Genomic DNA, 22,843 nt, shown 5'->3' with positions numbered 1-22,843 from the left:
CTATCTAGAAAAAATTTTTTTAAATAAAAATATTTTTTTAATAAAAAGAAATACCATGTAATTCAGAAATTCCATTCCTGGATATCTACTCAAAGAAAATGAAAACACTAGTTCAAAAAGATATATGCACCCCTGTGTTGATTGCAGGATTAATTACAATAGCCAAGATCTGGAAGCAGCCCAAGTGTCCATAGATACATGAACACATAAAGAAGATGTGGTACATACAGAATACTACCGAGCCACAAAAAAGAAGATCTTCCCATTTGCAACAACATGGATGGACCTAGACAGTATAATGCTAAATGCCATATATCAGATAAAGACAAATACAACATGATTTTACTCATCTGTGGAATTTAAGAAACAAAACAAAGGAAAAAAAAGAGACAAAAAACCAGACTCTTAAATACAGACAACGCTGCTGATTGCCAGAGGGGTGGTGGGGGGAGGGGAGAGTAGGCAAAATAGACGAAGGGAATTAAGAGGTACAAACTTCTAGTTATAAAATAAATAAGTCAAAGAGATGAAACATAAAGCATTGGGAATAGTCAATAAATATTACAATAACACTGCATGGTGACTACATTTATCATGGTGAGCAATGAGTAATGTATAGAATTGTAAAATCGCTATGTTGTACACCTTAAACTAATATGACATTGTCAACTATACTTCAATAATAAATAAATAAATGAGCTGTGCAAGGGCCCTGTCTTGAGTCATCTCATTAGCATAAAAGGCACAGTGGAAAGGAGCTCCTTATAAATAACACGCAATACTTCTAGCGCTTAGGAAACCCCAAGGGTTTCAGGAGCTCTGTGCAAGGAACCAGAGACAAAAACTGAATTTTATTACTATACACACAGGATCATTACTATAGACAAGATTCATAAGGTTATTATTCACGAGGCTTACTATTACTGCTCCCAAGGTTATTATACACAAGGGTTCAGAGTCCCAGCTTCTTGGGTAGCCCTCAAGCTAAGAATAAATCATGACTTAGGGCACAGCCACACTGGTAACACTCTTACCCAATGCCCCTCCCACAGCTGGCACAAAGAAGGGCACTGAAGAAAGTCTTACTGTCATCTTCCCAGTGGGCAGAAGCTGGAGCAGTGAAGATTTTCGAGCCTCCCGCCACCCCAAGCTCAGAGACTGATGCTTGTAATCCTTGTAATTCACTCATCCTGAGGACCAATCCTCCTCTCTGCTCTGTAAGAATTAGGTAGCTTATAAACATCTATACAAGCGCTTACTGTAGGCCAGATATCATTCTAAGCTCTTTGCCAATATTCACTCATTTAATAATTCCCAATTCCCCTTGGAGGTGGGTATGAAACTGGGGAACAGAGATGTTAAGCAACTTGTTCAAGGCCACCCATCAAATCTGAGTCCATGCTCTGACAACTAGGCTACCGTAGAAGCTCCCAGACAGAAGCTCCCAGACTCGTTACTTGATACAAGGTGCTATCCTGGAGGGGTATTACCTCTTTCTTCATTTTAAAAAGGAAAGTCTCTTGGGGAGCCTGGGTGGCTCAGTCGGTTAAGCATCCAACTTTGGCTAAGGTCATGATTTCACAGTTCTTGAGTTCGGGCCCCGCATCGGGCTCTGCGCTGACAGCTCAGAGCCTGGAGCCTGCTTTGGATTCTGTGTCTCCCTCTCTCTCTGCCCCTCCCCCACTTATGCTTTGTCTTTCTCTCAAAAATAAACATTAAAAAATTTTTTTAAACAAAAAAATAAAATAAAAAGGAAAGACTCTTTAAAATTGGACTGGTTTCTCCCCTCCTCATTTTTTTTTTTGTTTACTTTTTTTTTTTTTTGCATTTTAGGGGAGCTTAAATTATCACTTAGGCCATGGATTGCAAAATAGTGAGGAGGACTGCAAGGTTTGAAGTATTCTTGGTTATGGAGTCTGACACTAACAAGAAACTTTTAAAAAGGCCCCCAAATTCCCCTCCAGATGCACTAAGTGTGTGGGGGCCACTGGAGCAATCTCCAGGCAGAGACGGTGTGGTGGTATTTATGGCTGCTTGCACTAGCCACTAGCAGCAGCAGGCTAAGAGAGTGGCTTCAGGACAAGTGCATGGAAAGAGGATGTGTAATGCTGGCCTCAGCAGGTGCATCATCATTCCTATTTGGACCGACGTCAGCTCTTCTCAAACACTCTCCACGCGGTCTGTGTGCGGTGGGAGTTGGGCCAGACAACCTGTCCCCTGGACCCAGCTGCTTGAATCAGGGTCCACACTGGGAGGGGGTATGGGAGTGTGCCTTGGGAAGCTCACAAACATCTCATCATTGAGTCGACGCTGCTATCTGGGAGAGGATCCAGTGAGGAACAGTTTTATGTACAAATGTGTTAACGAATGAGCTCTGAGAGGACTCTTCAGAGATACACAGGAGAATGGAGCAGACATTGTGAGGCAGAGATGAGGCCAAAAAGGGAGAGAAAAACAAAGAAGCCACCAGATTTCTCTCTAAAATCAGGTCCAGCATCATGGGAAACATGGCTGTACTTCCTGCTGGGGTTTCAGGAAGCCCTCATCGCTCATCACAAATTCTTCTTTAACTGAAGTCAGCTTATGTTTCCATATCTTGGATACAAACAAAAACAAAAACAACCATGATTAAGAATCTAACCTATAACATGCATAAGTTTATGATTTCAACAAAAAGTCAAAGTCCTGATGGTAGTATATTGCAAGGGATATTAAGAATTATCTCTCTCCATTCCAACTTCCCACATCACAGGAATTAATTCAAACTGGAAAATAGTATCCACCCACTTTATGGAAGTCCCTTGTATAAGCCAATGATATCTTTCCTTTGATCTTTAAAGCCATCAAGAGACACAGAATCAATGCAAAGTCATTTGGGGTCACTAAGAACAAATCCTCTCTACTTTTGAGCTCTTTAAGAAAACTCAAGGACATTCTCCCAAACTTGTACATCCTGCCTCATGCCATGATGGTTCTTAACTAGTCAGAACCCTATGATCTTGGGAAATTTTTGGAATTTTGCTGGAAATTCCTTACCACTCATGGAAGCAGTGGGAATAAGTTTAGAAGGGGAGTCTGTGTGCTGTCCTGCTTTCTGTGATTTTCCTATATCCTCGTTAAATTGATAGTTATTTGCCAACTTTCAGAATTTAACCAACAATACCTATTTAAAGACCTCCACTTCATTCAAAGACTAATTTATAGCCAGCACCCTCACGCTCCAACATGATGCTCTCATCAGCCTGTTAATTTCCTTCATAGCTCTTATCTCTATATGTAAAGTTCTGGTTCATTTCTTTACATGTTTATTGTTTATCTCCCTTATTAGAACCTAAAAAGGAACTAGGGATCTTAACTTCTTTGGTCACCATTGTATCCCCAATACCTAGTACAGGGCAAAAAAACCTGGTAGGAACTTGATAAAATCAGGTTAACTCATAGCTAATTGTTCTTAAAAATAGACCAAAATGTAGAAAGGCTCAAATATAGGCAAAGTGCCATTTCCTGCTCATTTAGAGTCCAAGTCAGCTCTATGTGGGGAATGGGAAGGGGCCTTTGCTTAACAAGGTCTTCCTGAGCCCCGGGTTGATGGTATCTCTCCCATCTTCAGCAGGTGGCTTTCTAGAACCCTGGACATTAACATGCAGACAGCAGAACGGGAATAACACATGGAGGCACGAGCGTGGGAAGTTTTCATGGGCAGGCTTGGAAATAACTCACTTCGCTTTTGCCCACGTGCTATTGGCTGGGTACTCACGTGGCCACGCCTACTAGCTGGGAAGGCAGGGACAGGGACTCAGCTGTGTTCTCAAAAGAATCCACAAGGATTGAAAGAGAAATGGGTAGAAGAAGTGACGAGCAGTGAAAAGTGCTCCATTCGTCAAGGTTCATCAAGTCTGGGAGACTCCAATTCACTAGTAGGTCTTGACTACCTCCTCGGTGCTCCCCAGTTTGGGGAGTTTTTGTTATTTATTTCAAGCTTTTATTTATTTATTTTTTTATTTTTTTTTAACGTTTATTTATTTTTTTGAGACAGAGAGAGACAGAGCATGAACAGGGGAGGGGCAGAGAGAGAGGGAGACACAGAGTCTGAAACAGGCTCCAGGCTCTGAGCCGTCAGCACAGAGCCCGACGCGGGGCTCGAACTCACGGACCGTGAGATCATGACCTGAGCCGAAGTCGGACGCTTAACCGACGGAGCCACCTAGGCGCCCCTATTTCAAGCTTTTAAATATCACTGTGCGTAATGACTGAACACACTAAATACTTAGTCCCGTAGGTAAATGGGGACCATTCTCAGATGTGCAGTTCTCAGAACTGCAAGCAAAAGCAGTTCCAGGATGCATTCCAATATGATATTAACTACACAAGCCCCAATTATTTGAAGGGGGCTTTTAAAAAAGGATTTTTACCTTTTAAAAACAAATACTATTAATTCATCCCTTTTTAGGCAATAGCATGATTTTGAGTCACCCTGGTGGAAGGAAATAAAGCCTGGTTGTACCAAGCATCCAGACGCTTCAAAATAGGTCACTGGTCTCACGAACTGACCCAGCCAATTCTGTTGTTCGAAGTGGGTAGGCAGGAATGAGATTATAACACCCCAGGTGGGGCAGGCTGTGCCCACCTGCGTGCTGTTCCTGTACGATCAGTGCCTCATACACAATGAGTAGGGTGAGGATTATTTACCTAGGCTGATTATATAGCAAACCTGATTGGGCAGACTACAAGCCATTGGCAAAGCCTGTATATTTGACCAATTATAAGGGCGAGCTGGACCCTATGAAGAGCAAAGGTGGATACGGAGTCCTTGCCCTACAAGGTGGCCCAGCTCTCATAACTCAGAATTTAGTTACAGATTTTAGCTACAAGGGAGATGAGACATTGGCTTGCCAGACTCATCCACATGCTTCTTTTCCCCTACATCCCGGCCTCTTCTCAATCCACAGAGCACAGAATAGGCAAAGCCCAGTGGGGTTCCAGACCACCTCAGTACAGTGAGGCTCGCCATAAAGCAAGTCTAATGTCTCCTGGGTCTCCAAAGACATATAAAAGTTCTGTTTATCCTCTACTGTAGTCTATTAAGTCTATCCTATATTAAGTCTATTAAATGTGCAATAGCATTATGTCTTAAAAAAAAAAAGTGTACATGCCTTAATTTTAAACTATTACTGCTACAAGTTATTAACCATCATCTGAGCTTTTAGCTGATTGTAATCACCGATTCCAGATCACAATAAATACCATGATAATGAGAAAGTTTGAAATATTGTGAGAATTACCAAAATGTGACACAGGACACAAAAAGAGCAGATGCTGTTGTAAAAAAATGGTGTTGACAGACTTCCTTGACACAGGTTTGCCACAAGGCTTCAATTTGTAAAAAAACAAAAACAAATCCGTAGCTGCAGAGCACAATAAAATGAAGTATGCCTGTAAATTCTTTCAGAAACGCTCCCCCATCTTTCTCCCTCCCTCTCTCTGCTTCCTTCCACTTCTCTCTCCATTACTCTACTTAACACTTTTAAAATTAGGTCATTTATTCCCTTGATGTTGTATAGTGAAATAGCAAAAGAACTGAATCGGCAATTGCTTAAACTTGAATGTGCAAAAATGCTTACTCAGTATACTATAAACAAAACTTTTGCAGGAAAACTGGAAATAACATTCATGTCCATTAAAATGATGACAGAATTACACAGCACAGAATGATGGCCGCCATAAAGTAAGTAAAAAAAACCAGAACTCAATAGCATGTTTATGAATATTTACAGATGCACACTGAACCTGAGTGAAATATTTGTTTTTTGTTCTTTCAGTAAGTATTTAATATGTCAGCCACTGTTCTAGCCACCAAGATTACGATGGGAAACATGGTTCCTATTCATGGGAGTTTACAGTCTATTGGGGAGGTAGACATTCATTGAATAATAGTATAAATAATTTAAGGGGCTCCTGGGTGGCTGAGTCGGTTAAGGGTCCACCTTCAGCTCAGGTCATAATCTCGTGGTTCGTGAGTTTGAGCCCTGCATCGGGCTCTGTGCTGACAGCTCAGAGCCTGGAGCCTGCTTCGGATTCTGTCTCCTTCACTCTCTGTCTCTCCCCCACTCATGTTCTGTCATGTCTTTGAATTAGTGTTCTTGTATTCTTTGGGCAAATACTTAGCAGTGCAGTTGCTGGATCGTAGGTAGTTCTATTTTTAACTTTTTGAGGAACCTCCATACTGTCTTCCAGAGTGGCTGCACCAGTTTGCATTCCCACCAACGGTGAAAGAGGGTTCCCCTTTCTCCACATCCTGGCCAACACCTGTTGTTTCTTGTATTGTTGATGTTAGCCATTCTGGCAGGTGTGAGGTGTTATCGCATTAGAATTTTGGTTTTCATTTCCCTGATCATAAGTGATGGTGAGCATCTTTTCATGTATCTGTTGGCCACCTGGATGTCTTCCTTGGAAAAATTTATATTCATATCTTCTGCCCATTTTTTAACTGAATTTTTCTTTGGGTATTGAGTTCTATAAGTTCTTGATACATTTTGGATACTAACCCTTTATCAGATGTGTCATTTGCAAATATCTTCTCCCATTCTGTAGATTGCCTTTAGTTTTGTTAATTGTTTCCTTTGTTGTGCAGAAGCTTTTTATTTTGATGTAGTCTCAGTGGTTTATTTTTGCTTTGATTTCCCCTGCCTCGGGAGACATATCTAGAAAGAAGCTCCTATGGCTGATGTCCAAAAAGTTACTGCTTGTGTTCTCTTCTAGGATTTTTATGGTTTAAGGTCTCAAATTTAGGTCTTTAATCCATTTTCAATTTATTTTTGTGTATGGTGTAAGAAAGCGGTCCAGTTTTCCCAATATGACTTGTTGAAGAGACTTTTTCCCATTGGATATTCTTTCCTGCTTTGTAGAGAATTCATTGACCATATAATTGTGGGTTCATTTCTGGGTGTTCTATTCTGTTCCATTAATCTATGTGTCTGTTTTTGTGCCAGTACCATACTATTTTGATCACTACAGTTTGTAATATAACCTGAAGTCTGGGATTGTGGTGTTTCCAGCTTTGCTTTTCTTTCTCAAGGTCGCTTTGGCTATTTGGGATCTTTTGTGGTTCACATTTTAATTTAAAGTACACAGTTTAGGATTGTTTGGGGGTGCCTGGGTAGCTCAGCTGATTAAGCATCCAACTTCAGCTCAGGTCAGGATCTCACAGTTCACAAGTTCAAGCCCTGCATAGGGCTCTGTGCTGACAGCTCAGAGACTGGGGCCTGCTTCAGATCTGTGTCTCCCTCTCTCTCTCTGCCCCTCCTCCCGCTCATGCTCTCTCCCTCCCTCTCTGTCTCTCCCTCAAAAATAAACATTTTTTAAAAATTAGGGTTGTTAGCTCTATGAAAATGCTATTGATATTTTGAAAGGGATTGCATTAAATCTGTACATTGCTTTGGGTAGTATAGACATTTTAACAATATTTCTTCAAATCCGTAAGCATGGAATGTCTTTCCATTTCTTTGTGTCATCTTCAATTTCTTTCATCAGTGATTTATAGTTTTCAGAGTGTGGGTCTTTTCACCTCTTTCGTTAGGTTTATTCCTAGGTATCTGATCGGTTTTGGTGCAATTGCAAATGGGATCAATTCCTTAATTTCTCTTTCTGCTGCTTCACTACTAATGCATAGAAATGCAACAGATTTCTGTACATTGATTTTTGTATGCTGTAACTTTACTGAATTCGTTTATTAGTTCTAGCAGGTTTTTGGTGGAGTCTTTAGGGTTTTCTATATAGAATAACATGTCATCTGCAAAGAGGGAAAGTTTGATGATTTGGATGCTTTTTATTTCTTTTTCTTGTCTGATGGCTAGGACTTCTAGCACTATGTTAAATAAAAGTCGTGAAAATGGACATCCATATCTTGTTTCTGACCATAGAGAAAAACTCAGTTTTTCTCTATTTAGGATATTAGCTGTGGCTTTTCTCATATATGGCCTTAAGGTGTTGAGGTATGTTCCCTCTTAAACCTACTTTGTTGACTATTTTTTTTTTTTTTTTAAATTTTTTTTTCAACGTTTATTTATTTTTGGGACAGAGAGAGACAGAGCATGAATGGGGGAGGGGCAGAGAGAGAGGGAGACACAGAATCAGAAACAGGCTCCAGGCTCCGAGCCATCAGCCCAGAGCCCGACGCGGGGCTCGAACTCACGGACCGCGAGATCGTGACCTGGCTGAAGTCGGATGCTTAACCGACTGCGCCACCCAGGCGCCCCTGTTGACTATTTTTAACATGAATGGATATTGTACTTTTTCAAATGCTTTTTCCGCATCAAAATGATCAATACAGTTCTTATCCTTCCTTTCATTAATGTGATATATCACATTGATTGATTTGCAAATACTGAACCATGCTTGCAACCCAGTAATAAATCTCACTTGATTGTGGTAAATGATTTTTTTTAATGTTTTGTTTGGATTTTGCTTGCTAGTATTTTATTGAGAATTTTTGCATCTATGTTCATCAATGGACAGATCATCTAAACAGAAAATGAACAAAGAAACAATGGCTTTGAATGACACACTGGACCAAATGGATTTAACAGATATATTCAGAACGTTCCATCCTAAAACAACAGAATATACATTCTTTTCAAGTACACATAAAACAATTTCCAGAACAGATCACATATTAGGTCACAAAATAGGCCTCAACAAATACAAAAAGACTGAAGTCATACATGCACCTTTTCTGACCACAATATGATGAAACTGAAGTCAACCACGAGAAAAAATCTGGAAAGAGTACAAATACATGAAGGTTACACAATATGTTACTAAAAATTAACGGGTCAACCAGAAAATCAAAGGAGAAATCAACAAGTACATAGAAACAAACAAAAATGAAAACACAATGATCCAAAACCATTGGGATGCAGCAAAGGTGATTCTAAGAGGGAAGTTTATTTTCTTACCTCATGACACCAGAAAAATCTTAAATAAATAACCTTACATGTAAAGGAACTAGAAAAACAACAACAAACAAAACCTCAAATCAGCAGAAGGAAGGAAATAACAGAGGTTAGCACAGAAATAAATGGTATAGAAACAAACAAAAAAACCCAATAGAACAAATCAATGAAACCAGGACCTGGTTCTTTGAAAAAATTAATAAAATTGTTGAACCTCTAGGCCAGGCTTATCGAAAAGAAAAGAGAAAGGATCCAAATAAATAAAATCACAAATTAAAGAGGAGAAATAACAACCAACACCACAGAAATATAAACAATTGCAAGAGAATATTATGAAAAACCACATGCCAACAAATTGGACATCCTGGAAGAAATGGATAAACTCCTAGAAACATATAAACTACCAAAATTAAAACAGGAAACAATAGAAAACTTGAACAGACTGATAACCAGCAAAGACACTGAACCAGTGATCAAAACACTCCCAACAAACAAAAGTGTATTTGTCTTATTTAGTTTCCTGAATCCATCACATGGCAGGATCTACTTATAGATTTGGGCTCACAGCCCTGTTCTGTCTTCCCTTACGATAAAACAAGAATTTGTATTTCCTGACTTTAGACTGCAGAAGAGTATATTACTTTGACACATTTGAAAGGAATAGTAATAGAAAGCTTTGAGAACAAAATGGGTCAGGCAGACATCATTTTCCCAGGGGACATGATTGGCCATGCAAGGCAGATCGGGCATCAAACCCACCTTCCTCTGGGGCCCATGGGAACTTACATTGGTACACAGCAACCCTGCTACAGTTGAAACACCAGTAAAGTTACAGCTATATCTCAATGTGAAAGTGCTAGCAAGACTATCAAATTATTTCTGATTAGACTTATTTCTTTACAAAGACATACAGATAATTAACTTGCAGCACATTTTAATCTTTGCAATTTATAATTTATATTGCTATTAACTGTTTCTAGTACATTTAAGAGCTCAGCCTTAAACTTGAGTGTGAAGCAAGAGTGAAGGGTTTTGCCTGCCACCTATTGCTGACATTCAAAAAAACCTCTGACTGGGACCACAGAATTCTTCCCTACTAAGGGCCCAAAGCATCACACGGACTGGTCCTTCAGGTGATACGAAAAAGTCCTGGCCAATGCCCGTCATAAAACATTTCAAAGACTTACTAACAGGCATCACAGTTTGAAACAGTTCTTTTTCAAAATTGCTTACATATTTTTTGTAAGTGGCATACACTCATTTTAATAAAGAACACTACGCAAATAAAGAAAAGAATGAAGAAAATTTGCAAATATCCCCCACTGTTTAGTGTGGGGAGCATAATCTGCTATGTCTCCACCCATGCACAGAGATCTACTGATGTAAGCTTACAAAAATGGGATTGTTGGCTTCTTTTTAAAAACAAAAAGGAAGGAGGGCATATAAAGCTTAAAAACAAGTAAAACTTGATTTGGGGGCTATAACTCAGGATCATGGAAGGCTGGATGAAGGGGACTTCAGGGTGACTTTGATGTTCTATTCTTCAAATGAGTGCTAATTACAAGACTATGTTCATTTTGCAAAAAAATGTGAGCTGTACATTTATGATTTATATACTTTTCACTTTGGAAGTTATACTTGAGAAAAAATTCTTACTTAAACCCCCTTGATTAAGTAAATCAATACTCCAAGCAGATGATGGAAAGGGCCCGGGAGAAGAAACATACATAATCCTGAAACCAATTAAGTCCATCTTAAAAAATTCACTCATTACATGTCAATGCACTTCCACAGAAACTTACTAGGCAACTCCAAGTCCTAGACTGAGTAAATGGTATTCAGCTTCTTCAATGTGATTAAACAGAAGTTATAAACATAGTTTTACAAAGAATTTCTGTACTCACAAATGCGGAAGTCTTAGATGTAGCAACATATTACAAAATAGCCTGCCCTTGCTATGAGAAATACCTAAGCCGATGAGCCATACTTTCCATGAATTGATTAATCAGCCACAGTGTGTTAGAAACATTAAAATCATATAGATATAGAATAACAGTTAATTAAAAAGTGAGATTTATTAAGGATATACTGTTGTGATTTCCCCCCTTTCTATCAGAGACTTTATCCATTTCTTAAAACATTTCTATACATGCTTTACTATATTTTGATTTCACCACCAAAACCAAAATAAACACGGTAACTAACCAAATAAGGAAATTAATCCAAGTACTTTTGTAAAACAAGCTATAAATCCAAACAGCAAATTTCACAATCCAAATACCCAATGCCTCCAAATATACTTGCCCTCCAGGGTGGGGACACAACCAGGGGAGCTGACTTAGGGTGTTGGGTTTTGGGAAATCTGGGCCCTTCATAGACCCAAAAGTCCTCAGGGGTCCAGGATGTCTGGGCAGGTAATTCACACACTCAATTGCTACATCCAAAGAGTAAGATGGGAAGTAAGAGATGAGGGACAAACACTAACAGGCATCTGGGAATGCCGATAAAAAGGGCAGAACCAAGAAAATCAGAGAGTAGGGACAGTGAAGCTGCCTATCATAAGCTCACCTGGAAGTAATGGATATATATTGGAGGACTGTAACGTTATTCCTGGGTCCACACTTACAGGAGAGCATGTAAAGTTGTTGGTAAGGCTAACAACCTGAACTACTCCATTTCTCCTGCAATCCTCTGAGCATCTCCCCAGACACTTGAACCTATTTAATTTCTAGGTTATCCAGTTAATTAGTCTCTTTATTCTAGGTCTTTCATCTATCACATTGATTTTACAATCAGGCTTGATAAGCAACAACCTCAATGGTATTTTATCCACCATCCCATATACACTTGCTTTTGTGTCTTCTCGCCGTGTGGGACGTGTCCAACACCCATCGTGAATCATCTGTAACTGTGAGGCTGACCAATGGGATGAAATCTGAAGTGAGTTCATATCTTATTTGCAGCTTTGCCCTTTCTTTAGCCCACCAAGTACAATTCCTTCACAGAAGACCACAGAAAGCATAAGAGAGATGATTCGTCTTCATTAAATTACCGATATGTGCAATTTTTAATGCTCTTGACATGATCTTCAAGGAGAAACTCAAAGTCAACCAACACTTTCAATTCCCTAAAACTTAGCATCAAAATACCCCCCTTCCTGACAATTAGTATCTTACCTACTCTAATTAATAAAATTATTCATACCTTTAATCTGTGTGCTTTTTTTTTTGTTTTGTTTTGAGGGGAGGGAGCTTCATACCCACTCATTTCCTTCCACATCTTTCCATTCATCTTACCAATGTGGCTACAAGCAATCAATTATCAGGACGATCACACTGCAGTCCTTTGTCATTTCTGGCTATATCCATACCACCTCCAAACTTCTAAAACCTGCATATATATATATATATATATACACACACACACACACACACACACACACACACACATAGAACCTCTTCTGATCCTCTGAACCCACTTTCTCTTCAGGAACACAAAAGATCACTTAATACCATAAGCCTCCACATTTGTCCCAGAACACACTGCACTGTCACTCACTTCTAAATACCCTACTGGACTTTGGGTGAGAGACTCCTGTGGATGTCTTTTTTTATTCGCTCAACAATACACAGAACCTACTCTATATGAGGCATCATGTCAGGTAATGTAGGAATGGCAGCCAGGCGACTCTTCTTCAGTTAGTAGCTTCAAGTCCCAGTCTGTGCTTTTCTTTCTTTTCTTTTCTTTTTTTTTTTTTTAATGTTTATTTAACCATTTTGAAAGAAAGAGAGACCAAGCAGGGGAGGGGCAGAAAGAAAGGAGAAAGGGGAACCCAAGCAGGCTCTGCACTGTCAGCACAGAGCCTGATGTGGGGCTTGATCCCATAGCCATGAGACCATAACCTGAGCTGAAATCGAGTCAGACCCCCAAACCAACTGAGCCACCGGGGCCCCTCTGTGCTTTTCTTTTTCATGTTCACACCAATCAGTGGTCGGCGCAGGTGAATTTTTCATGCACATCATTTCCTACTTTGATTCTTTTCCATTTTCTCCCCATCATCTTCACTTAAATCCTTACCATCTTGTACTTCAAAATTTCAAAACCTTCCTTGCGATTCATCGTTCCACCATGATTCACAGCCTAATCAAACATCTGACTTTATATAAACATATTAATGTAATTATCACAATGACCCAACAGAGGTAAGAGTCATTGTTCCCATTTTGCAAATAAAAACACTAATTGTTAAAGAATTTAAAAAATTACCGCATGAATACATGGGTAACCCAGAAATTTAATTCTAGGTCTGAGTGCACTTAAACCCTCTTTCCATAACATTAGACTCTCTTCCAGACTGAGGCAACTCTTTAAGGGAAGTTGGCCAGAGTGGAACTTAAGGTAAGAATTATGGTGTTGGGGGGCACCTGGGTAGCTCAGTTGGTTAAGCATCTGCCTTCAGCTCAGATCATGATCTCACAGTTCATGAGTTCAAGCCCCACAATGGGATCACTGCTCTCAGCACAGAGCCTGTTTCAGACCTTCTCTCCCCATCTCTCTTTGCCCCTCCCCCATCCCCCACTAGCACATGTGCACTCTCTCTCTCTCAAAAATAGACATTAAAAAAAAAAAAAAATGATGGTGTTGGTATGCAAATGACAAGAAACCCAAACAGGTGACACCAAGAAAGAACAGACCTGTCTTGGAGCAGATTGGATATGAGGAGGAAAGAGAAATGTCAAAGATTATTTGAAGTTTTAGAGGCTGGGTCACTTAAGGTTGGCCTGGCTCACCTTCCTATATACCTTCACAGGTTGTAGGATGAGGTGGTTTAAGAAGTAAGGGTTGTACAGGGTGGACCTGTTCAAGGTCGTACAGGTTTAAGAAGTAAGGGTCGTAAGAAGTAAGGGTCCTAGCCTCGCACTACCTTTTACCAGCTATGTGTCCTTAGGAAAGTACTTAACCTCTCTGAACCTTACACCTCATTACAACAGTGTTATTAATAATAATCTGTCTTTAAAAGCAAGGATATAAAAAAAATAAATAAAAGCAAGGATAAGGATTATTAAAGTATTAAAAACACTTGGCACATAGCACATATGTCCTCAATATTTGTAAAATATTACTTAAAAGCATTCACACATTTCCTTTGTTTTGAAATAACTTGCTTGCAATTATGTGGGGTGGATTTAATGATTTGCATTTCCTTTAAATTTGTAAATAAAATAAAAAGAAGCAATCTGAAGTCAGAGCCCACAGCAGGCTGACTTATTTGGTAAAACAGCCAGCAAGCCCTGACATGCTCCCAATTCTAATAATGAGGTCAAGGAGAGGGTTTTAAACACAATTGAGTGTCTCTTCTCTTGGATAAGTAAGGGAACTGATCACATCTGCATGATGAGAAACATGATTGGTTTCCTTTTCATCATGGAAGGGACTTCACGAAAATCTAACCCACAGATTCACTCCCCTTACAATCAAAGACTGGTTTTTCAACCCCCTGCTCTCTGGACAGACTTCTCACTACAAGGGAAGGGGAAACATAGTCCCCTTTGCAAAAACTAGCTGGTTAGAATGTCCTCCCTACAAAACTATGACCATTTTAGTGCTTGCGGTTCAGAAAAGCTCAATTAGACGGAAGCTTTCATTTTAATGTACAACTGGGTAATTTTTCCAACTTTTTTTTTTTTTGCAATCAAAAAAGAGGTCTACATACTTTCATTAGGTTGTGCTATTGCATTTAAGTGACTCAGTCCCTGGTGGCTCCTTGTTGTCTCCCTGAATACTGTACAAGATTGTCACTGTGCTTAAGTTTATGCCCACGCTTAAAGTGTGCTGGCAGGAACTCTATCTGCATTTCAGCCCAGTCCTTTTAATCCTTAAAGGAATGTTCTTGGGCTCATAAAGAGAAGAGAAGAATTATTATGCTTCAAGAACTCAAGCAAAACATTCCACAGCAGTAAGGAGCCCCACTTAACCCTTATGCTGAATATGTTGGTATTTATGCACCCGGCTGGTCAAGGAGAAACAGATGAGTCTTTTATGTGACTTCTCCACAGGTTAGAAGAGTTTCTAGCACAGATGCAATAATAAAGGGTAACACATATCAATAAAGGAGGGGAAAATCTGACCCTGAACTTTGCAGCTGTTTCCAGGGTCTGTTCCTAGCGATCTAGGACGGATGATGAGGGCAGGAAGTGAGATGAAATATTTTCATAAATCTGGTTCCCAGTGTCCCCTTTTCAGAGTTGTTGGAAAGGCAGACTTCTAAAAATTCCCACATCCCCTTCATCAGAACTCTCTTCATTCATCTGGATTATAAACAGAATAATCATTTCCCACACATCAGCTGTGCAGTCAAATAAATGTATTTCAGGCATTCTCTCTATACAGTAATAGGTTATATTTTCTCTTAAATGTTATATAATCTTATTATGACCACTGTCCTTCATCCCTTGACTATTAAAGAAAACGTTTAGTGGCTTCACTCTTAACACCAAATCCTCCCACCGGTCCTGCATCACGGGCACAGGAGAAGAGGTGCACGGAGAAGCCACAGAGACCACAGCCGACCCCGACCTCAGCACACCGTCCTCCCATGAAGCCCACACCTCGTCCAAAGACCTCACACTTCCACGAAGGCATGCCTCACGCTGGCAGTGTTGGCTTTGCTAGAGTGAAATCAAACGAACTTCCTCCAAAGTCACTTACACTTTCCTTTAGAACATGGGCTCCTTTTGTCACTGTCTACATAGAATAGTTTTGAAAGGGGGAAAAAAAAACACTCCGAAGTTTGCTCTAGTAATGGTTAATCTGCAAATGCCTCCCATCAACTAGTGACAACTCACTAGTCAGAAAAGATAGCTGTTTCATTATGAATGGGTTTGTACCCCCGCATGAAAACATCGAGAAAGCAGGCGATTCTTTCTTTCAGGCAGGCTCCTGGAAATGACAATTGCATTCCGAGGAAGAGCACATATCAGAGAACACATTAATCAGGGCTCTCCTTTGAGGTCACTGTGGGACTGTCCTTCCCCGGCAGAGCCCCGCAAAGGTCCTTATTAATTACGAGGCTCCTGACATGAAAGGAATCATTTTTCAAAAGTCAGTACCTTGGTGCCAAGGGTTTCCCTGCCCTTCTGAGCAAAAGGCTGACAGTGCCCCAGAGCTCAAGTTCAGTCTCATGCGACCCACAGCCACTGTCACCAGCAGATGCTAGGTATTCCTTCCCAGGCAACAAACTAGGTCTGCAGAAATCTTGGGAGTTTCTTACCATTGTGATCCAGTCTTCCCTCCCTGCAGAGTCCAGCAGCCAGGAGCTGTTGCTGCTGCTGTGCTGTTCCCACAGCCACGGGAGGCTTTGGAGGCAGAGAACGATTCATGTGGTACAAATGTATTGCCACCGATTACATTTCAGTCCCTCAATTGCTGGCCTGGATGCTTTGGAAATCAGCCAAACCAAGCAGGAGGAGAAAGGGCTGCAGTTTGCAATTTCAGAATTTCCCCCCAGAACCTGCTCTTAGCAATTCGGGTCTCTCATGCAGCATTTTAAGCAAATACCGAAGGCTGCTACATTCAATTAGATCTCGCTCTCTTTTCCTTTTCAACTGAGATGGTTGTGTTGCTTTGTGGGATGAAATCACAGCAGGAGCTCAAGCTGACCCAGGGGACACAGGCACTCTGCCCACGTCCACACACCTCCAACCTGACCAGAACTGCCACTCTTCAGATCAGAGAGGAGAGCCCTGGCCAGATGGAGAGGAAGGGAGAGGGCAAGGCTGGTGAGCACCTGAGGCCACCAGGGTCGCAGCAGCTCCATCACTGGTGTGCCAAGGACCAAACACAGGACCTAAGTCTGGACTACAGTGTTCGGTGTCACACTGTCAAATCCAAACATGTGGGAAGAAAAGTTCTTTGCTCATCAAAGGAGTCTACGAAACATATGTTATCCTGAAGAATAAGCCAGAAGCTCTTCACCTGCAGGGACTGTATCTGCCAAGAGGCTTTAAATCAAGCCAGGTCTGCTCACTCATACCAAATCACTGGGCTCTTTGTTTTCCTAGGTTTTGACAACATTTTATTGCTTAAAAATTCGTCTATCTCAGAAGGATTCAACCACACAATCAAAGCTCAGGCCAGGACTCCAAAATAATAATATAGGGGCACCTGGGTGGCTCAGTCGGTTAAGTGTCCCAACTTTTGATTTCGGCTCCGGTCGTGATCTCACGGTTTGTGGGTTTGAGCCCCACATCAGGCTCTGCGCTGACAGTGTGGAGCCTGCTTGGGATTCTGTCTGTCCCTCTCTCTCTGCCCTTCCTTTGCTCATACCGCCTCTCTCTCTCAAAAATAAATAAACATCTGGGGCGGCTGGGTAGCTCAGTCAGTTAAGCGTCCGACTTCGGCTCAGGTCATGATCTCACGGTTCGTGAGTTCAAGCCCTGCGTCGGGCTCTGTGCTGACAGCTCAGAGCCTGGAGCCTGTTTCAGATTCTGTGTCTCCCTCTCTCTCTCTGACCCTCCCCCGTTCATGCGCTGTCTTTCTCTGCCTCAAAAATAAATAAACGTTAAAAAAAATAAATAAATAAACATTTAAAATTAAATAAATAGTACACAAAAGCAAAAATACCTATTAATTGCTAAACTGTTTATCTGCCGTTCCTTCCTCGCTTAGCATAGATTCCAGTAACATGGTTGCCACGTCGGTTTTATTCCCTTCTGTGTTCCTAATACAGCATCTACACATTGTATAATATTTATTGCTGAATTAGTTACTTCTCCATAATTGTTGAAAATGTGAGCAGTCCCACAAACTGCTAAAATTCCTTTTACTTGGAGCCTGATGTGTTCTAGGCTGGGGTTGGGTTCCTCTCGTGACAGCTTTCCTCACACCAAAAGAAAGGTCCACACCCCCTAAGAGGTTAGGCGAGAAAGGGCAAGAATAACTTCCAGCACAGCTTGCAAATTCAACACAAGGAATAAAATCCATGCCGATGGCCAAGGGTTCTGATTTCTTAGAAAGAATTCATAGCGTTCATCAGGCCTGATCAAGAAATAGCTGTGAGTCCACAGAGTCCAAGAAAACTACTCCCTTTTCACGAGGCAAGTCTTTTAAAAGAAGAAAGCAGACATAGTAGGCAAATCAGGTGCCCAGGTGAGACACCAGAGCCCGTTTCTGTGGCCAAGATGTAGCTCAGTGCTGGCAACAAAGGAGGTTCTAGATACTTACTGAATTCATGTACACCCTTAAAGCAATGCCCTGGAACCCTGAAATGTCAGACACTTTCTCTCGAGCTAGGAGGAGCCAACACAGCCTAGTGTGGGGTCTCAGCTCATTTTGAGCCCCATTCATGGTCCCATCTCTAGGACACTCCCCACTGCTTCAGCTGCTCCCTGCACCGTGCCCCAGCACACTTGCCCTCACGTGCAATGAGGTGGTGACACTGTCTGCCGTGTGACCAGGAAACGAGCCTTGTCTCAGGGTGCCTGGGTGGCTCGGTCAGCAGAGTGTCCCAGTCCTGATTTCAGCTCAGGTCATGGTCTCACGGTTCCTGAGATCGAGCCCCACATCAGACTTCGTGCTGAGCCCTGCTTGGGATTCTCTCTCTCCCTCTGCCCCCCTCCCCTGCTCACACTCTGTCTTTTTCTCTCTCCCTCTCTCAACAAAATAAAATAAAAAATAAAAATAATTTTTTAAAAAGCCTCGCCTCCTCTTTTCTGCTAGCCTCTGGAAACCCGTACCGTGGTGTCAGCGAAGCATCTTCCTTTCCTTCTCCCTGTTCTTCAAAGTGCAAGGTCACTCCTCCCTCCATCAGGAAGACACCCCTGACGGCTTCGCTCCATGGCTGGTGTGTGAGTCCTGCACAGTTTGTGAGCGGTGTCCCCACCGACTGCAGATGAGACTAAGATGAGTCACCAGGGCAGTTCGGGGGCTTCATGAACGGGCCCCCTAAACTCTGCTCTCCCACCATGCCTGCAAATATTCACTACCTCTGTCCCAAAGAACCCCCTTCAGTCCCCTCAAGTCACAGTACCTGTTCCTGCTTCCTGGCCCCTGCACACATGGGGCCCACTGGGAAACTCCCTTACATCCGCATCAGAGCCCCACACAAACCTACGCAGATTTAGAAGCGGTGCTGTTTCCACCCTAAAGATGCCCATACGGTGTATCGGCATTATTTTTCCCTGAGAAGAACGAACGTCTTCTCATATAAATTGCCATCTGGCAGAAACCACAAGGGAATAGGAGGAAGCCTTTCTGAATAACCGTCTGTCTGCTGACTGAATAAGGAGTCTGTCAATGTTAAGACTTGTTTGGACACTTGTGTTAATCAAAATTGTTAAGACTTCTTGGCTTGATGTTGTCAGAACTCACTGAATCACTGAATCACATCCCCCTCACTGATACCAGCCCCAGACCCCACCAGCAGGAAAGTTAGAAACTTCTGGTGAGAAGTGGGGGGAAATTGGAATTTCCTATAAAATAGTAAATTCTTTCAGGGTGCCTGGGTGGCTCAGTCAGTTAGGTGTCTGACTCTTGATTTCAGCTCAGGTCATGATCTCACAATTCATGGGATCTGGCCCCCACATCAGGCTCTGTGCTGACAGCACGGAGCCTGCTTGAGATTCTCTCTCTCCATCTCTCTGCCCCTGCCCCCCAAATATTGTTTTTAAAAAATAGTAAATTCTTTCAATTAAAAATGTAGACATTCAGGGGTGCCTGGATAGCTTAGTCGGTTAAGCGTCTGACTTCTGCTCAGGTCATGATCTCGAGGTTCATGGATTTGACCCACGTGTCGAGCTCTGTGCTGACAGCTCGGAGCCTGGAGCCTGCTTCGGATTCTGTGTCTCCCTCTCTCTCTGCCCCTCTTCTGCTTGCACTCTCTCTCTCTCTCTCAAAAATAAATAAACATTTAAAAAATGTAGACATCCAAAAAGCCAGTCCTCTCCTCTTGCACCCCTATGGCCCCATCCTCCCACATATCCCTGAATACCGAGACATTCAAGATACACAATGTAGAGTCTCAGAGCCAGGGGTGAAAGGCCCAGTGGCAAGCTGCCTCCACCCCTTTGAACCTGAAAGGGTGAAAAAAAAAAAAAAAAGAAAAAGAGAGAAGTTCTTTTACAAATGTGTACAAATAGCTATACTAGCTCTTTTAGTGTTTTCTTTTTTTTTTTTTTAATTTTTTTTTTTTTAACGTTTATTTATTTTTGAGACAGGGAGAGACAGAGCATGAACGGGGTAGGGTCACAGAGAGAGGAAGACACAGAGTCTGAAACAGGCTCCAGGCTCTGAGCTGTCAGCACAGAGCCTGACGCGGGGCTCGAACTCACGGACTGTGAGATCATGACCTGAGCCGAAGTCGGACGCTTAACCGACTGAGCCACCCAGGCGCCCCTTAGTGTTTTCTTATAAAAAATCCATTTTATCTTTTCAGTGAAATCTTTACTGCATCTTCGAGAGATACTTAAAATGTATATGAGGGGCGCCTGGCTAGTTCAGTTGGTGGAGCGAGTGACTCCTGATCTTGGGGTTGTGAGTTAGAGACCCACATAGGGTGTAAAGACTATTTACAAATAACATCTTTAAAAAATAAAATGTTTATGAGAAGCCCACCAAACATGACTACCTCCCTCCAAAGAATGCTCGTGATTCATTGGTCAGTATTTAAAATGTTGGTCCTGCATGAATAGCATTTACTTGGCATTCCAAAAAAAAAAAAAAAAAAGGAGCCAGTAGAGACTAGAGGCTCCCATGGCCACCATAACACCTACTCTCTGCTGCCACAATCCCCTGGAGGTAAGAATCCAGAGAAAATCAAGGATAGTAGGTTCCTAATTGTTCCACAGCAGCAAAATTATGCCTGTCCACCCCCTCAAGAGAACAAAGAGAAGAGCTAGGGACTGCTTATCTTTCCACGGTTCTCCCATCACCACTTTTAACCCCAAATCCCACCCTCCTGTATTGCCCAGTGTTTTGCTGTTATTGGGATACATGTGGCCTCACCCCCCCCCCCACCCCCCACCCCCGTCCAGCCTCACAGTTGTAGCCAGTTCAGAAGGCAGGGCTACAGGAGCACCCATAGACCAGTGATTGCAGGATCCCTTAGAAATAAGCACGTGGGCAAGATGGCGCTGTTTTCAAATGTAATCTCAAGCAGCCCTTCTCAGTCTAAGAACCACAAAGCATGTAGGGATGCCTTTCAGTTTCTAGTAATGTGTCAAAAGTTTCTGTTTCAATAGATGGGAATTGATGTTGGCAGACAAAAATTTAGGTCAAGGCAATGAGAAAAAGAAGCCATCACTTCCTAAAACCACCCAAGATTGCCAAGTATTTATATTACGAGAACACTCACACAGAAGGAAACAAAGAACAAAAACATATTTCGGCAGTAAAATATTCCCATTAACTTCTATGACGGTATTATTTATTGAGATATGAAATCATGCAGGATGGTTTCTAACCATGAGAAGTGGATACAGTAGGGAGAAAAATTAAGGAGATAGCAATAAAAGGCACATGCCCTCAAGGAGGGTAGCAACCATCATATACAGAGTCCTCTGCAGGGTCTAAACTATCCAGTAGAAGACATGAATCCTGCTTTGCAAACAATCCTGAATTATGGAGACAGCTGAATGGAGGCCCAGGATCTTTGCAGACCATCTCAGTTGACCCTCTCTGGTTCTGTGCCTGGGACCATCTATTTTCTTCCAGGGGCATGGATTATGTTCCTATTCTCCCTTTTCACCACAGGAGGGAGCTGCAGTGTAACAAGGGTAGCGTTCTCCAGCTCTGCCTGAGCGGTTGGTGACCATTTTTCATTACCGGGTACAACCTGTGTGAATGCCTCCAACTAGAAAAGAATGTGACCAATCAGTGGTTCAAAACCAGCTTCCCAAGCCATCCTCCAACTGACCCTGAGTTCAAGGGTTTCACATGCAAGTATGTGTGCATATAGTACAACTGTTATGTTTTGGTATCTACTTTAATACCAGAAATCATTTGAAAGACTTTATTTTGATGAGGATAATCCAGGAACACATCCTAAGCATGAAGATACCTGATTTTTTAGCTAATGACTTTAATCACATGGAACTCACTGGACTGATTTACCCACGGATTAAAAGCAATCTGTAAGCTCTCTTCGCCTGCCCAATTCTTTTGGCATAAATGATCGCCCCAAGTAAGAAAAGTCTGCCCAGGCATATTGCCCAAGATGATTTAGTGATAGTAAATAAGGAGCTTAATGAAGTGAACTCTCCTTATTAACCTTTGGCCAGAGTCACATCTGTGCCCATTGTTTGTTTCAGTTCTTAAATGCTCTTTAAAAGCAGCAGCCAACTTCAGTTCTAATTTTGCCTCCGAAGAATTCAGCACAAGCCCATCCAGAAGAGTGATTATCCCTCAATTTGGAGGCAGTGAGCTAGGCATTTCCGTGAGGTCCCAAGAGGCATCAATCCGATCACAGTGCTTGTCCCAGAGGGTAGGTCTAGGCCCAAATCAACCCAGGAACTCATTCTGTATGGCAGTTCTGCAAAGCTGCATGTGGTGTCTTCAAGTCAGATGCAGCTACAGCCAAAAGGGGGAACAGGTGGAACATGACATAGGAACAGAAGTGTCCGTTGACAGTCCTTGAGTCCCAGTTAGGTAAAGTTCCACTCTATCCTGGCTCACTGGTCAGGCCATTGTGGTGCAGGATGGAGCTGGTGGGGGGGGGGCAGCTCTCCCCACACCACATGCTCCAAGCCAGTACTCGATGAGTCCAGGAGTCCTGAATTTGAACCTGGCCTTCCAGGCCATTATGAAGAAATACTTGTCCAGGTAGGAGGATGGAACATATTTTACTTAAGAGTATGTCAGCTTGATTTGTAAGCTTCATATATTTAGACGTATAAAAC

At 41.9% G+C, this 22,843-nt stretch overlaps 1 protein-coding gene across 3 annotated transcripts in view; it reads right to left on the bottom strand.

The window, feature by feature from the left end:
* Window positions 1-22,843, bottom strand: part of PLD5 (phospholipase D family member 5) — a 411,506-nt gene that overhangs the window by 319,880 nt on the left and 68,783 nt on the right. Inside the window, exon 1 of one of the 3 annotated variants that reach the window (XM_047841564.1) lies at window positions 16,222-16,281. The exons of 1 other annotated variant lie outside the window; for it this stretch is intronic. In XM_047841564.1, the coding sequence (XP_047697520.1) occupies window positions 16,222-16,224 (3 nt within the window). In that variant the 5' untranslated portion in view covers window positions 16,225-16,281. Of the gene's footprint in view, window positions 1-16,060; window positions 16,134-16,221; window positions 16,282-22,843 lie in introns of those variants that run through there. One more of the 3 variants, XM_047841565.1, reaches the window with a different exon arrangement.

This window comes from Prionailurus viverrinus, chromosome F1, assembly GCF_022837055.1.
Source record: "Prionailurus viverrinus isolate Anna chromosome F1, UM_Priviv_1.0, whole genome shotgun sequence".
Classification (NCBI taxonomy): Eukaryota; Metazoa; Chordata; class Mammalia; order Carnivora; family Felidae; genus Prionailurus; species Prionailurus viverrinus.
This window is presented reverse-complemented; position numbering and strand designations above follow the sequence as displayed.